We start from the raw sequence: 18,189 nt of genomic DNA, 5'->3' as shown, positions 1-18,189 counted from the left end.
GGGAGCAGAGAACAGAGAACAGGGAGCAGAGAGCAGGGATCAGAGAGCAGGGATCAGAGAGCAGGGAGCAGAGAACAGGGATCAGAGAGCAGAGAGCAGGGATCAGAGAGCAGGGAGCAGAGAAGAGGGAGCATGGAGCAGGGAGCAGAGAAGAGGGAGTAGAGAGCAGGGAGCAGAGAAGAGGGAGTAGAGAGCAGGGAGCGGAGAGCAGGGAGCATGGAGCGGACAACAGGGTGCGGACAGCAAGAGCAGGGAGCAGAGAACAGAGAGCAGGGAGCATCGAACAGGGAGCAAGAGCAGGGAGCATCGAACAGGGAGCGGAGAGCAGAGAGCATGGAGCGGACAGCAGGGAGCAGAGAACAGGGAGCAGAGAACAGGGAGCAGAGAGCAGGGAGCAGAGAAGAGGGAGCAGAGAGCAGGGAGCAGATAACAGGGAGCATGGAGCAGGGAGCAGAAAACAGGGAGCATGGAGCAGGGAGCATGGAGCAGGGAACAGGGAGCAGAGAACAGGGAGCAGAGAAGAGGGAGCAGAGAGCAGGGAGCAGAGAACAGGGAGCGGAGAGCAGGGAGCATAGAGCAGGGAGCAGAGAACAGGGAGCAGAGAGCAGGGAGCAGAGAAGAGGGAGCAGAGAGCAGGGAGCAGAGAACAGGGAGCGGAGAGCGGGGAGCAGAGAACAGGGAGCAGAGAACAGGGAGCGGAGAGCAGGGAGCAGGGAGCATGGAGCGGACAACGGTGCGGACAGCAAGAGCAGAGAACAGGGAGCATCGAACAGGGAGCAAGAGCAAGGAGCAGAGAACAGGGAGCGGAGAGCAGAGAGCATGGAGCGGACAGCAGGGAGCAGAGAACAGGGAGCAGAGAGCAGAGATCAGGGAGCCGAGAACAGCGAGCGGAGAGCAGAGAACAGGGAGCAGAGAACGGGGAGCAGAGAACAGAAAACAGGGAGCAGAGAACAGAGAGCAGAAAACAGGGAGCAGAGAGCAGAGAGCAGAGAACAGGGAGCAGAGAGCAGGGAGCAGAGAACAGAGAGCAGTGAGCAGGGAGCAGGGGGCGGGGAGCAGAGAGCAGAAGAGAACAGAGAACAGAGAACAGGTAACAGGGAACAGGGAACAGGGAACAGGGAGCAGAGAGCAGAGAACAGAGAACAGAGAGCAGAGAGCAGAGAGCAGAGAGCAGAGAGCAGGGATCAGAGAGCAGAGAGCAGAGAGCAGGGATCAGAGAGCAGGGATCAGAGAGCAGGGAGCAGAGAGCAGGGAGCAGGGAGCAGGGAGCAGTCCCTTCCCGTAGGGAGAGAGGGTGCAGTGGAATCTAACAATATATAATAGTATCAGTAAGAATCTAAGGGTGTTTCACATGCACCTGTAGTTGGGTTCACGTGGTCCGCATCAAGGGGAGAAAATTATTAATTGTTGCATTTTAGCTCTGGTCCGGTTCCTGTTCACAATGACTATTAACAAACAAACCAGAGGAGTGAACAGGACATCCTACAGACTGACTGGCATCCTGCACCATCAGGACCCACGAGGGGAAATCAAATTCTGGTGATTGACAGAAGTTTATGCAGCACTTTAATGCTTCTGGTGTGTATATTTATGTTCTTTGATTAATAAGTGATTAATAGCATTATTAGTATTATTAGACTGTAAATTGATTCATCATGTTATGGTGAATATTAGTAGAAACAGGTCTGTCCCATATACATGATCTTAAATGCAGATCAATAAGATCACTTCCTGAACAGATTTCATGAGCAGCAGATGGATTTATTAGTAGTTTACCTTCTGAAATCCCATATCTGCTTTCATAAAATCCTGTGGTTGGTTTGTTTGCTTTCATAACACAAACAAACCGCACCAGAGTCCACTTGGAAGCGAATCGAGATCCACCTTTTCAGGCGGTCTCGATTCTCGTTTGGTCCGCAGCAGGATTCGATTGACAGCTTTCACACCTGCCCAAACAAAACTGACCTGAGCTTGTTTTAAACGAACCAAACATGGTTAGGTGTGAGATAAAAGAGTTCTGGGACCAGTTCTACTGTTTGGGTATCACTTGGTTTTCCATTAATTGGGATAATTTGGGATAGATTAAGGAGATGCACCTTTCTCCAGGGAGCTCATAAAGGAAACACAACTATTAATGAATATCACAGGAATGATTCTACTGTACATACATTTAGTTCTATCAATTAACTGTTTTTGTGCTGTCTATCACCCATTCAACCATGACTGGATTCATCTCCTAGCTTCTCCTGCAAAGAATTCAACTTCAACAATCTGAATAGGAGATGAAGTGAATTCTCTGAGGCTCCATCTCTGTCTTCTCTCACTTTCTAAAGGGCTTATCTCTTTTTCTCTCCGAGTCTCTCCCTAGCTCACTAGCAGTTTTCCCTTCATCTTTGAAAGTCCCTGTGTAACTGATATAGATTGATATGGAACCTCTTCTGCTGAGCGATGTGAATTAGCCTCAGTCAAGCAGCGGCTCTATTCATTAACTTAAGCCTGGGCAACTCTGGAACAAAGTGCCTCACTCCTCTAAAGCACCGGCACACAATGCCTAATAAGTCTTTACGTGCTATTAGGAAGGCTTTGAAATGCAGGCTGAGAAGTCTACCGCTCCCCCCCCCCCCTCCCGTGTACACTGAGTGCCGATTGTCATTTATTGAAAGCTGTAATGGGAAACAGGGCTGTGCGAGCCTCTGTACGCCTTTAATAGCTCTTTGAAACATTAAAAGTGGGGAATTTATTAGGGTGCTTTTTAACTAATGAATCAGGGTCTAGGCGTCCCACGCATGCTACTGTGGTAAAAGCCTTCCTAATTTATCCGAATAAATATGTTACTCAGTGTGTTGTGAGTGAGAGCAAGTGCCAGGCTTTAGTAGTGCTGATGGACCAAACACGCACAGAAATGTACATTACTGCTAGCACATTGCTGAAAGCAGAATGGACACTGGGACTTGACTATAGACAGAAGCCTTAACAGCACACACAACTGAACTACTAATTGATAGGGATCCACTCAGGCTGCTAACACATTCTGAGACATGTCCCATTCCACAGGGAAACAGTGTGTAGAGGGAGAAGGATTAAGAGACACAGATCGCGTCAGTCTTTAGCTGCTACAGGAGAGCCACAGTGGCCATGGGTCAGGTCCCTCCCCGTTTGTTCTGTATATCTTTCAGCTCTGCACTTTCTTAGTGCACCATTTTCTTTCTCCCTTATCAACAGATATAGTGTTTTCATTCACTAGTTAATATCTACTTTTCCATTCTTTTGGCTGTGTTAAGTTGCCGTCAATGAAACCCAAAACTTCCTGCAAAAAAAAAAGATATTGGTCGACTTATTGAAATTCAACCTAATCTTCAACCAATCGACCAGAAAAAAACCTGCTCCACGTTACTGTAGATGAACTAAATAGCCACACTGAGTGACCTCTACCTGGTTGACTTAATTAATTATAAATAAACTTAAAAAGTAGACCTGTAAATCAATTCAAATATTTAATCGTGATTAACCGCAAATTAATCCCACATTATTTATCTCTTCAAAATGAACCTTAAAGGGAGATTTGTCAAGTATTTAATCCTCTTATCAACATGGGAGTGGACAAATATGCTGCTTTATGCAAATGTATGTATATATTTATTATTGTAAATCAATTAACAACACAAAACAATGACAGATATTGTCCAGAAACCCTCACAGGTACTGCATTTAGCATAAAACAATATGCTCACATCATAACATGGCAAACTGCAGCCCAACATGCAACAACAGCAGTGTGTCATTGTGCTGACTTGACTATGACTTGCCCCAAACTGCATGTGATTATCATAAAGTGGACATGTCTGTAAAGGGGAGACTCGTGGGTACCCATAGAACCCATTTACATTCACTGATCTGGAGGTCAGAGGTCAAGGGACACCTTTGAAAATGGACATGACAGTTTTTCCTCTCCAAAATTTAGCGTAACTTTGGAGTGTTATTTAACCTCCTTCACTACAAGCTAGTATGACATGGTTGGTACCGACGGATTCATCAGGTTTTATAGTTTCATGTAATACCAGTATCTTCACTCTAGTTTTAAAACTGAGTCAAGTCGCGTTAATGTGTTAAAGAAATTAGTAGCGTTGAAACAAATTAGTGTTATCGTGTTAATGACAGCCCTCATAAAAAGCTATTTGCAGCAACTATTTAATGATAACTGACTCCAAGCTGACCAGCGCACACCTGCCTGTATTCATATTTATATGATTTATGATAATAGAACGAGACGTCGAAGCTGCAGTTGTATATATCCACCGCACCCACCCAACCCGTTATTAGAGCCGTCAAAAATGGACAAAATTGACATTTGTATATTTGTTCTAAAAAAACACGAAGGTTTGAACTCTTCAAATATCTATTCACATTCAAGTTTAGAATATTGGTTGACAGCCGTACCCGTTAGAGAGCTAATTCACACCGCTCAACCCGCAAAAATACCGTTACGCATTAATGAACCGATCCCGACCTGCAAACTGCCAGCTTTATGCATTATAGTATTATAGCTACTGATATATAGAATATATACTCTGTGTATACAGTATATATGTTATGGGATTCCATTGATTGCAGTGATTCTATTCTTTTTTGAATCATTTAGCTTAGAGCATTACGTCCCTCCTTCTCTTTTACGTCTACCTTATCCACCTCTCAGAGGGGAAGGTTGATGTGTCCAAACATGCGGGAAAGATGCAGTTGGATGTGTCGAATGATGTCAGCTGATGGTAATGGGTGAGCAGGCCTGGTTCTGTCTTCATTCCAGTATGTTCCACCATCACAACCCTCACTCAACACTTCCTTTGATTCTCCGGGCTGTTGACAGCTTGCCCTCTCCCTTCCTGTGCAGGAAGCAGCCAGTGTATAAGCACAGGCCTGCAAAGATGAGGCAGAACTGAACAGCCCTCCATCCATAATTAATCCACCTTAATTGCATTTCCTAATCCAGTTTTGATGTGGCTCCCCCACAGCACACAACTGTGGCTCTGTGTGTTTGCTTAGACTTGCTAAGCACAAGCTGCAAGTCTTCAAGGCTTCTTTGAAGGATTCAAGGGTTCAAGACTTATACAATCCTCTCTGATTGAGAGGCAGTAGATCACCTTAAAAATCAGCCTATTGTCTGTCAGCCACTGAAAACAGCTGTTTGCATTCTGCTTCTTTCAGTCCATAATTAAAGTACCAAATCCACCATTCCACTTTTGATTTTAAGGTCACGATTTGAACTGATTTTGGATTTAAACATGCCACTGTCATTTACACTTTACAATTCTTCTTCAAAAAAGAAAACTCAACTCCCTTTTTATATAGAAAGTGTTTCAAAAATGAGACTCCAACAGTCTACAATATAAAAAGCTGCATGTCATTAATATCAGTATTTGTGTGACCCCCCTCTGCTGGTTTATAGATTTAACCAGGAGTCAGAAGGCTGTTACATTTCTGGAGTCCAGCTGTATTTCTCATTGGGACATACGAGAGTGGGCGGGGCCAGAGAGAAAAATAATAATCGATGATGCTACTTTTGATTTCGATGGTCGACATCGGAAGCTAATTTCTGGTGATTTCAGATTTTGAATCAAAATCATGACACCACTATAAAGTACACGTGTTATGTTTAACTTCATTTGTACATCTTGGTGCCTGAACTTAATTTAGTTTTTCATCTAAATTTAGTCTGTTGATTATTATTAGTTTTAGTCCAAGCAAAAGAAAGACACTAATTAATATAAAATGATATGTTTTATTATATACCATAGTATTTGGATTTTGCCATGTTTTTTTTGTCAAGTGGTAAAATGAGTAGTTTCCTTTATCAGGCAGCCTGAAAGTTTGAGTTTAGTTTGGTTTTAGATTTTCCTCTGTAAAAACAGTACTATTATTCTAATATCAATTATTATTCAATCATGTGAAGAAAATTGAACCAACTGAAACACATCTTTGAGTGATCAATAACACTGGAAACTATATCATTGCCCACATCTGCAAAAGTAGGCTGTCTCTTTGTAAAAGCAGAGAGGAAGGACTCTCTAATGACCTGCAGTAGCCGCTGGGATAATCAGCTGTTGCAACAGATTTGTTAGGATGTCTGAGAGTTGTTCATTCAAATCTATTGACAGTTATCATAAGGTGTCCCTATTATTTTATCCGTAATGATTTGTTATATAATAATGTGAATGAACTCTGAGCTCCTACTTTAGTTATTTACAGGTGAGGTTTCTACCCGCTAAACGGGGAGTATCCCTGGCCACAGCGTACTCCAATGCAATGCTCTTGGTGGGATCTCTTGGTGGGTCTCTGAACTATAGACTACGGTCTAAGACCTGCTTTATATAAAAAGCGTCTCAGGATAACTTCTGTTATGATTTGACGCTATATAAAAATAAATTGAATTGAAGTTGAATTGAGGTACAGGGACCATCAACGATGTCCAAGCAAGACCGCTGCTTTCAAAAGAATGGTTAGAGTAAATCTATATTTATGGTGAGTGCATCAAAATACCCTCCTACCCTATACAATAGGTCCACAACATTTACTCCTGGGTAGAACTTCTTAAGTCCTTTCTTACTAGCAACAATACATTTTTAGAATCTTGAGAATGGCAGCTTTTAATCTTGAATAATAAATGAATCAATCAATCAATAAATAAAAAAAGTATTAAAGCATTAACGAGGCCTGAACAGTTAATCACTTTTATATTAAAGTAATAAGTAGTGTAATTTGAATTGTAACAGCCATGATTTAACTATATATTACATTAGTAACACTGTCTTACAATGCTGTAGGAAATGAAAGTGTCTCTGGCAGATTGAATGAGCTGTTGCTAATTAAGGTGTTAATGATGCCGATCGGCTGAAGTACAAAATGATGCTCTTGGTTGTTGTATAGTTCAATGCCATTGCCTGCTGGTGTCTGAGTTATTTACACTCGGACAAAGAGGTTGTTCTTGAGAAAAAGACAGTATTACCATATAACATGATGGAAAAGTACTGCAACCTGCTCATGTACGGCACGCCGGGCACCACGAGGTGGCAGTGCCATCACGGTAAACAGTAACCTGCCTGCTGGTGGCGATATCGTATAGCAGTATAGAATTTCAACAATATTTAAGAAATATAAATAAACATGCTGTGACTTTCTGAATCTATTTTATGTTAATAATAAACATGTATAAGACAGGGAAACTGTGTCAGACATGACTTCCTTCGTCTTCCAGAGTTTATGCTAGTGCTGTCCATTGGAACGAAGAATTTTAGTGCATGTAGTCACCGTCATCCCGCTCACAGGAGAACTGTGGCTAGCAACAGGCACGGCATTATGTTTTGGTAGCTAGGAAGTTAGGTAAAATAAGTTATAGTTAATTCCATAAATACAGTACTAGACTTTTGTTGACTAATTAGAGCATGGACGGGAATAATCCGAGATATGTTACTGGTGGGCTGTTCCCAGGAGGGGGATACCTCCGGTTCTGAGAAGTGAAGCCAATGCTGAAGAGCCTTAAACCTGCATTCTGTCTACCAGCCAGCAGGGGGCGACTTCTCAGGTTGTATAGAAGTCTCTGAGAAAATGAGCGTACTTCTCACTTGATTTATTACCTCAGTAAACATTGTAAACATGAGTTTATGGTCTCAATCACTAGTTTCAAGTCTTCTTCAATAGAGCATGATGTTCATTTAGTAAATGATGGTCCCATTTAGAGTCAAATAGACCATAAAGCAGGGGATGCTTTAGGGCGGGGCTACCTTGTGATTGACAGGTCGCTACCACGGCGTTGTCCGGTCTGGGAGTTGCCCGTGTTTTCGTCTTAGAGCTTTAACCCTTTCACAGTGTGTTTTCATTTCATCAAAGTTAATTATAACGTTTTTTCGCCTAAAAAATGTCTTATTCAGCGTTCAGTTGTACTTAGCTCCACCCTCTCTATCACTTCTGGTTGCAAATAACCAAGATGGCGACCGACAAAATGCAGAACTCGAGGCTTCAAACTGTAGTCCACAAACCGATGGGTGACGTTACGGTGACTAGGTCCACTTCTTATATACAGTGTACGACTGTAGCTGCTGCTCAAATCCTTTCATGGATTTCTCTGTTCCAGTGGACAGCGCTTGAAGACAGAAGAAGTCAGAAAGGTATGACACAGTGTTTATTAAGATCAAATAGATTCAGAAAGTCACAGCATGCTTATTTATATTGCAAATGTTGTTGAAATTCTATACTCCATTCATATCGCCACCAGCAGGCAGGTTACCGTTTAGCGTGATGGCGCTGCCACCTCGTGGTTTCCCGGTACGCAATATGCGCGTAAATGAGCAGGTTGCAGTATTTTGTCCATGATGTTGTATAGCCTCCAGAATAATTGATGCTTTAAAAAAGGTCTGTTCTCGTTTAATTGGACTTTATTTTTACAGAAAATGTAAACATTTCTTTTGTAGTACTATGTACACCACATATACAGGCCTGGAGTTCATTTCAAATGATTCAAATCACATTAACAGTAACATAGTTATTATTAATGTTTCTTTATTTTAAGATGTAAATGATGAGCTGTATGTGAGATGAGGGTGGGCTGTACCATGTTTGTTGGAGGTTTTGGGGGGGTCACAGTGTTTCGGTGCTTCTTCAGCAGGTGCTTATGGATGAAATGATGGATTACCTCAGTCTTTACTATCTCCATCCTCCTCCCTGCTTCCCCCCCTCTCCTTCCTGCTGCTGATGTTCTGTAGGGAAATGAATGGGCCTCCTGTTTGCTGCATCCGTATCTCACTCTGTCAAACTCCACCGTACATCTGGTGCGAGGGGTTGGTGCTCATGTGTGTGCATACGTGTGCTCAGCGTGCGTGTGAATCCATAGGATTGGCTCTGGGATTTACGGTGTGTGTGTGTTTGGCCAGGTCATTTAGTACTCTGCATGCAGGCTTGGAGCAGGCTGATAAGCTGTTTGCAAAAACTGGCAATTAAAAGTTGATCAGGCTGTCAATTCAAATGGAATGAAATGGAACCAGAAAGTAATTAAAAGGATGGCATGAAAATGACAACAATTATATCTCTTAGCTTCCCATTACCGATGCACAGAGGAATTTAATTAGTTTAGGAGCTCATATAGTGACTCATACAGTAAACACACAATAACAGAAAATAGCAGCCTGCTTTCTGCTTCCACAGACTGCTCGTCTCACTTTCACTACTAGACCTACAAACAGGGAGGCCAATGGCTATGGACAACACTGTGTTTAGCTGTGGCTGTTGAATCATTAGTGCAATCTATGTGGGTCCAATTAGTGTGTTTTAAGTGGCTGGTGGATTGGTGGGATACTCCCAGTCCTCCCAGTTTGCCCATATGGCTGTAGGCTGTGTATCCGCTGTGTTAATGAGCCTGTCAGCTTCCATCCCACTCAGCGTTGGCCAGAGATGGGCTGATGGGCCTTTTCTCATGCACACAGTATGTACTGCTTACACTTTCTAGACAGCATACAGAGCTACCTCCCTCAGTCTTCTGTGTGTATTTCTTTATCCAGAAACATTCAGTCAATCTCCTCATACACAGCCAGAGAGTATCTTCATAGTCCTGGAGCCAGCTGGGTTTTAGAGATTGGTTCTGCCCCAGACTCAAACAGCTGCTCTCATTAAAAACTTTATTTAACTGTGCCGCTGAAAGGTTGACCACAGATGTGTATGGTCCTATATTAGCCAGCTGGGCTCCGCAGAGCTTTCGCTCCATGTTTTAAATGCTGGGCCCTCGCTGTAAATGGGGGGATGCTTTCGGCTGAATGCAGCCGGGAACATTCAGCTGCAATGATCACGATTGATTTGCAATAAAGTAGTAAGTTGGTTGTCATAACTGGTCCATGTTTTAGTGGGTTTTGGTGACAGGCTTCACAGGTGTGATTGTAAGGAATCACTAAGCTACTGGAATGGTATACTTGAGTGTGTATCTGTGGAGAAGAGAACAGATGAGCCCGTTGACTCTGGATGTGTTCTCTTTGAATCTCTACTTGATAGAGTATTCTCTGCATCGGGCCTGATGACGTCAGTTTGACTTTGTGTGCCTGACAGAATGTGATAGTGACGAGGTACAGTCACTGACTGATCAGCTGGGTAATGTGCTATAAGATAAGATAAGATAAGATATTCCTTTATTCGTCCCACAGTGGGGAAATGTGCAGTGTACAGCAGCAAAGGGGATAATGCAAAAAACAAGATGCATCAGCTAACACAGTAAAACAAATAGCTAAACAAAGTGTAACGAAATATGAACCATTTAAATAGAAGGAAGTATAAAAATATGAGCAGTATATACAGGATTGACAATAAACAGACTATTAACAAAATTGCACAAGTGGAAAACCTCACTACAGCATAAAAGATGACAAAAGAAAACACTATTAGACCTTTTGTGTACATACTAGGGGTGGAACGGTTCACAAAATTCACAATTCGGTTCATATCACGGTTTTCGGTTCGGTTCGCTACATTTATGTTACCGCCAGGAGGTCATGTCCTGATTTCAACATGCTTTTCATTTATTTGGTAAAATAAGTTAACAAATGTTTGCCTTAACAAAAGTACGGTTTACATAAGGAACTAGGGATGTTCATAATTAACCGTTTAACCGTTAACCGACATTAATCATTTTAACCGATTAACGCTATCTGTTAAAATGGTTAAAAGAAATGTTAATAATTAACTCAAAAGCTGAGCGGCTCAGAGGAGAGGCTCGTCTCTTTAAGGAGAAAAGCTGGTCCACCTTAACAGCCCACCTTAAGAGGCGGAGCTGGAGTTGCAGGATACAGGAAAGGTGTGGCGGCTGCGGTGAGCACGAAGCCTCCGGCAATGCTAGAGCTGCTAACGTAGCACAAATACACACTGTTTTGTTGGCCACTCGCTAAAGTTCCGCCGGGCAGACACACAACTGACAACCTGCTAAACTAAACTAAATGTGCGGTGGAGACTTTTACTGGGAAAGTGGCTGCATGTCCGCGACACTACACGCAGCATCGTAGCTGCTAAGTTAACGCTCCCGGACGCTGAACTGGAGACTCCCGTCAACCAATATCTGTTGTGCTCCTGCAGCTGGTACGAGGCACAAATGTTGTCGGTTAACGGTTAATAATCGGTTAATGAGGGTCGGTTATCGGTTAAGAACATTTTTCAAAATGAGCATCCCTATAAGGAACATAAACACTTCTTCATGTCAGATCTTAACTGAAAGAATCATCTTCTACAATCATTAGTACAAACAAAAAATGAAACTTTGTTATTTTCATATAAATATGATGTAATTATAGACTAAGGCCATCAACATAAATTGAAGCATAAGCTCAACCAGAACTTTACTAAAAACAACAACAACAGTATAACATACAGTATGTCTCAAATCCCTGATTATCAGCTCTTAATTGAAAGATTAGTTTTTGCACTCATAAAGTGCAGTATTTGGAGGAATACGGTTGGATTTCTGTACCACTGTGTTATTTAAAAATAATTAATAAATATAAAACACATTACAGGGATTGTGCTGCTGGAATTACTGTGTTGCTTAAGTGTCGGCGAGAGGGAATATTATAGCGCGGCTCAAGTAACGTTACGTTAATCATATGCTGAAATCCAGCGTCCTCCACGACTGCATAAGGCTGCATATCTTTCACTATAAACCTCCCCGATGCTGTAGTTGTGTTTTTACCCTGTCTGAGTCTGAGTCTGAGACTGAGTCTGAGACTGAGACTCAGTCTGAGTCTGAGACTGAGTCTGAGTCTGAGTCTGAGACTGAGTCTGAGTCTGAGTCTGAGTCTGAGACTGAGTCTGAGTCTGAGTCTGAGTCTGAGACTGAGTCTGAGTCTGAGTCTGAGTCTGAGACTGAGTCTGAGTCTGAGTCTGAGTCTGAGTCTGAGACTGAGTCTGAGTCTGAGACTGAGACTGAGTCTGCTCACACAGTCGCCGTTTTATCAACCACTTTTTTCCGTCATTTTCATGTTAACACTAAATCCATAATGCTCCCATACAGCAGAGCCAAACTATGCTGGTGGATCCTCTAATTGGACTTTATCGTGTCTACTCGCCATTTCCTAAACTGTCTGACAGCTGCACTCGCCACTTCATCCGTGAAGGGGTCTGGGTCACGCTTCATCAACACATGCGCAGTAAAATCTGGTTTGCACTCGCCGAAATTGAGCCACTAGCAACGCACGACCGCAGCTCCAGTTACACTGCGCATGTGTTAAACCCCGTACCTCAAGATCCATGTCCACCCGTGACCCAGCCACCTTCAATAGGCCTTGATTTGTAGTGTGACAATAAACGGGAGCCTAACTCTACATGAAAAAAATACACAATCGGCCTCATAACTTATTTCAAATGAACCGAACAATTCATACACGACCCGAACCGTGACTAGAGAACCCAATGGTTTGGATTTTTTACCTGCACCGTTCCATCCCTACTACATACAGTGAGCAATAATACTAACTACTCTTACTACTACTACTTTCACACAGCCTCAACAGATCTGAAAGATTACAAGATTTATCGCCATTTTCTCACAATCCACACTGTACATGTTAGTTAGAAGGCCAACCCTCTGGTCATTGTTGATGGATCAGTTGTGATTCTGAGACTTCCAGCATCCACAGCTGAACATGTTTGTTAAAGGTTGGTCCAAATACCAATATACAGGCATGAGATATTCTATTCTACTCTATTTCCAAACCAATACTTTTGTGAATATTATTTGTTGTTTTTTTCTGTCAACAACAACAAACTCTGGTAAAGTGCTACTGATCAAACCCCCCCCCAGTGTCCTCTCTCTACTGTCTGCTACCACATCAAGGCATGACATACCGGATCGTTCTAAACATTGTACTCACCACAGTAATCACTGAGGTCTGGGAACACGGCAAAGAAACACAAGCAGTCAGATGATCAAACACATTATCTAAACCACTTTATCTGGAGGTCCAACTGAAAGTGAGTGTGCCTGAAATGTTGGTAACAAGCCCTCATTGCACATACAGTACAGCAGGTGGAAGTTGAAGCAGGACTTGATGGACAACAGACAGTTTGGGTAGTCATTTAGTTTTTTATCGTCTGAGTGCTCGTTTGATCGCCCCCCCCCTCCAAACCCCCCGACTAACTGGATGTAGACTGTGGTATAATCCTGCCATGTATCTCACACAGTATTCTCCTCCCCCTTCCACTAAGGGCACCGCCGCTGCATCCCGGGCTCAGCGCTACCCAAGACCATTGTGATTGGTTTAAAGAAACACTAATAAGCCCGACTGTTTTCCCCCTCTACCAGAATGATAATGGAGACAGACCTGTCTGGTTTTATGAGACTAACCTCTCAATACTACCTACAATACTATCATCGGAACAGATCTAGGACCAGAGCTACGAAAATAAAACCCAGATTAAAATTGATCATAGTTTTCTTTAAATGATTAAAACTATACACCAGATGAGAGTGTTTTGCTCTAACTTTATGCTACATTCTCTGTTTTAAAACACATTCAGTATTAATTCTACTGGAATCCATATATATCTATATATATATATACTGTATATATATCACAATAAAAATGTATCCAGACACAAACGGACACAAATACAGAAGGTTTATCAATTATTTTGGTTTTGCAGATTTTCATTAAGATGATATGGTTATTTCCTACTGCCAGAGGACACCGTTGAACAGAATTTACTGTAAGCAGGTTAGCATCTGTGATGGTTAGGAACAGTGAAGGACGTGCTCATTGTCATTAGCCAAAGTCCTTCCAAGTCATTAAACGAAAATATGCTGCAAATGGTATTTTCATAATTTGATATTCACCTGGATTGATCTTTTTTTGTTTATTTTACATACATTTTAAATTCTACATTCTAAATAGATAGTGGATTAGATTAATTTACTATTTTTATATTTTTATATTTTTTTTTTAGTAAAGACTAAAAAGAGATTTTTAATTAAGATTATCTGGCTGCTGAAATTCTTGATGAGCAGGATTTTGACAAGGGTTGGTCCTAAATACAGCATACAGTATATGTTAACACCTGCATGATGTCCATTGCCGTACAGTAACTACCTCCTCACAACACTGACATCACACCCTGGAGACTAGTTTGGGCAGGCACAGCTGGATCTCCGATTGGAAGATGTGTGTGCATACATTACCATAACAATGAAGCCAGAGAGGTTTTAAAGAGAGAATAAAAAAGCACTGAAGATTTCCAAAGATCATTAAATGATGGCAACTTTCTATTTACAACATGTGTGCTTTACCTCAAGGTGAATACTGGGGCAGGCATACATTTACATGAATTAGCATGCTTAAGGAGTGTGGGGACACCGGCTTTTCGTTACAAACAGACAAAGTCGATAAATCAAAATGAGGGCCAGCCGCTCAAGTGATTGTTGTGCCTCTCCGGTCACAGGAATGAGTGTGCAGAAGCCTCGCAAAATAGGGTGAAGCTCAGTGGTCCATAATTCAAAAATGAATATTTATAAGTAGGAGCTCAGTGGACTTAGCCTTGGGGGAAATAATTGGAGGAGACTGGAATCACATCCCTGTTCAGAGAGAGTAGGGGAAGGCCTGCAGTCATTGTGAAGAGAATGTGCTTCAGTGACATCCATACTGTACCTTAACTTGTTTAGTTATGGGAGGAGTGCACTTAGAGCGCTGTGAGGAGTTTGAGATGTTTTCAGACATTTGGTAATTCTCAAAACGGTGAGCTTGACTGTGTTCCCACTGCAAGCAGCTGATGTTTGGCCAGCTGTAGCCTCTGCATAAAGCTCCAAATACATCAGCTAAGTAAATGAGCCATCAATAACTAATTGCGTGGAATTAATCACGCATAAATAGAAAAAAGAAAATCAGGACTCCAGACTAACTTTCTCCACTAGGAGCTCACACAGAATCTAAGGAGAACCGGTCCAGAATCAGTAGCATCACTTAAATCCCTTAAATCAGACATTCCTGTCTTTATAATGTCTGAGCCACAAAGACTCATTTCTGTGTAAACGGTAAATCTATGAGATCACCTGCTGCTTCTTCAGCAAACGTCTGGATTCACAGCCTTAAAGAGAGGATTCATATTTAATCTATACAGATGAGACAAACCATTAACAGAGAGCTGGAATTGACATGAAGGCAAGCGAGCAGCCAAGAGGACGGACAGCAGATCTCTTAGAAAGCTGTATAGGTGCCATGGCTATTGTTGCATATTGTCATGAAAGCCTTGCTTTAGCTCTCAGCTAACACAACGGTGGAAGGATAGAAAACTCTCCCTCAAGGGTGAAACATAGAAATGACACATGTACAGTTGCACTGTCTCCAAAAGTGGTGACAAAATGCAACTTAATGGTTATTAAATGGCTTTTGATGTCTATAACAGTTTATCAGTGGCATAAGCAACGGGTGTAATCGTTTTTATGCCTCCGCGCTAGTGACAGCCGTGGCCAGAGGCCAGATGTTTCGGTTTGTCCGTCTGATTCTCATTAAAGTGATATCTCAGGAACGCCTGGAGGGAATCTCTTCAAATTTGGCTCAAACATCCACTTGGACTCAAGGAGGAACTGATTAGAATTTGGTGGTCAAAGGTCAAGGTCACTGTGACCTCACAAAATGGGTTTTGGGCCATAACTCAAGAATTCACATGCTAATTCTGAGAATTTCACACACATGTCTAAGAGGATAAAATGATGAAGTGAGTACATTTTGGACAGACATGGATGAAAACGGTAACTTGACTGATTGGCGAAGGCGTACAACCACGAGGCGGTAGTTCTAGTTCAAACATTATTTCTGAGCTGTTTGATTGATCATTAATATCCTTTCAGGTCATATCTGGACACAAGTGGAAAGCTTTGAATGGCTGTAATCAACTTGTTGTGCGTTTGCATTTCCAGTGGAGGTGTTGTCTGAGCATGGACATCAAATGTCCATACAGTCTGTAGCCAACTTCCTGTTGAGCACACACACCTTAGTGGAGCTTCAGAAGGTGTTGGTTTTATTACTGGCGGTGGGCATTACTGCTAATCTAACTATGGCGTGTATACATAGGTGGCTGTGCCAGGCCGTTCAGCCATACAGCACCTAGCTGTAACCACAGCCGCTGTGCACTGCTTCCAGCTAAAGTGGACTCTAATAAAGTTGCTCTTTGATGCATTAATAACCTCCTCCTCCCCACTGGGCTGTGGGGCCAACTTCCGAACAGTGCCCCGCATATCCTCGGCTGACACACACTCTTTAATTATTTCTTTCTATGAGTGTTGGAGCGAAACGAGGGGAAGAGGAAAGTGATGACATACTTCTAATGAATCCTTGAATAAATAATACTGCTGTCTAAGCTAAAGGCATCCTCAACCAGCCTTACTGGGAGAGAGGTGGAGCGCAGAGGAAGTGGGGGAGAGGGTAGATTGATGGAGAACAAATTAAAAATGGATATGGAGGTAGAGAACACACCTGGAACTACAGTGACCTCTACTGTATGATATTCCACCGCAACCTGGTTACATCATTGGCCTCTGAATTTAGCCGTTACTGTAGTTTCATTCTCAACGGTGGTCCCGCTAGTTTACTAGAGCGTCGTTCATTTCAGTTACTGTACCTGCATGGCAGCAGATCCATTTCCACCAGTCTCATATTCATTCTCTGTTTCTGCTTCCTGCTTGTGTTTCTCTACTGTTAACTGTTACAGGCCTCCAGTACATCAGAAATACCAAGAAGTTAAGAACAAACAGGTGTACATCAATGTGTCCGATTGAGTTGAACACCACAGGGTACACATATATAAGAAATGACAAAATGTCACATCCATATCTTCTCATATGGATGATATGTGATGGAAGCATATATAGATTCAAAGTTTATTTCGCCAACATCTCAGAAATATAAATAAAGATTTTTTTTGGTTCTACAAATCAACTCTTCATGTTTTTATTGGAACGGAATTCTTTTGAACATTGTTCTCACAGTTCCCACTCTCCCTCTATTGTGTTCCTAATGAACTCCACTCATCTGAGCTGATGCAAACATCACAATGCTTTTAAATGTGTGCAGTTTGCTTGAGAAGAGATAAAACACAATAATCCATCTGAAGATTTAATGATACAATTGCCACTTTCACTGCAAACAATCAGTTTTAAAAATATTTGGTTACTTGGAGAGATGTTGACTGATGCTGCAGTATAATCAGCAGCCTGTTTGCCTTTTATAACCATGTGTCTATTTGGCTTCCATGAGTGAAAGCATATCAGATCTCCCCTCAGCGCCAGAGGAGCCTGCATACTGTGAGCTGCAGTGAACACTACTTCTATTTCATATTATTTTGTATCTGTTTAAATCAATATATTTGTTCCAAAAGTGGATGTTTCTCTGTAGAAATCTGAAGAGAGCCCTTATTCTGCTCAAAGCTAATGTTTCGGCATCCCCCATCCATCCATTCTCCTGTACGTGTGTGTGTGTGTGTGTGTGTGTGTGTGTGTGTGTGTGTGTGTGTGTGTGTGTGTGTGTGTGTGTGTGTGTGTGGCACCAACTGTCCTTCACAGTGGCCATTTCTCTACTTATCAGAGGCAGTGTGAGATTGAGGGCCATCACCCACACTCTGTTGCCATAGTGAAGGCAGACGGAAGGCAGCTTGACTGACAGCTGATCCCACCACACACATTTCTCCTCCTTCAGGCTCCTTGATGCTCCTCTTTCTGTGCAGTCACTTCATACATGGCTCTGTTACTGACACATGCTGTAGCTGATCACCTGTCTGCCTCTCATGTCGGCCCACTGGGTAGAAGACTCCGCAGTGTGTTTTTGTCACAGAAGAAGCCGTCGCCAGTGGGCAGCCAGTAGTGTTGAGCTGTGTCACCGACTCTGCCGGTCAACAATAGCACTGATCTCTACCCCAGTTTGTTGTAGTGCCCCAAAATCGTGACATAGTTCACAGTAGGGCTGCACAATTAATTGAATATTATTATATATGGCGATCACGATTCTTGCTCCCCACAGTCAGATCAACATGATCGAGTGTGACGTTGACATTTAAAATGTGTGCTCCGCTCATGGAGAACTACACTGCATATCAAATCAAGCGCTTCCTAAACTAAGAGCCAGCCACCAGGGGGCGGTCCAGATATTTTGACTGTGCTTTTGGGGAGCCGTCATGCCGCTGTGTGCG

At 42.4% G+C, this 18,189-nt stretch overlaps 1 protein-coding gene across 1 annotated transcript in view; it reads left to right on the top strand.

Moving 5' to 3' along the window:
- ascc3 (activating signal cointegrator 1 complex subunit 3) overlaps positions 1–18,189 on the top strand; it is a 220,671-nt gene that overhangs the window by 63,394 nt on the left and 139,088 nt on the right. Inside the window, exons 11-12 of the mRNA XM_074654885.1 lie at positions 244–1,090; positions 4,694–4,752. Of these exons, the coding sequence (XP_074510986.1) occupies positions 244–1,090; positions 4,694–4,752 (906 nt within the window). The remainder of the gene's footprint in view (positions 1–243; positions 1,091–4,693; positions 4,753–18,189) is intronic.

Source organism: Sebastes fasciatus, chromosome 12 (genome assembly GCF_043250625.1).
Source record: "Sebastes fasciatus isolate fSebFas1 chromosome 12, fSebFas1.pri, whole genome shotgun sequence".
Taxonomy (NCBI): Eukaryota; Metazoa; Chordata; class Actinopteri; order Perciformes; family Sebastidae; genus Sebastes; species Sebastes fasciatus.
The sequence above is the reverse complement of the archived record's forward strand: the minus strand, read 5'-3'. Positions and strand labels throughout refer to the sequence as shown.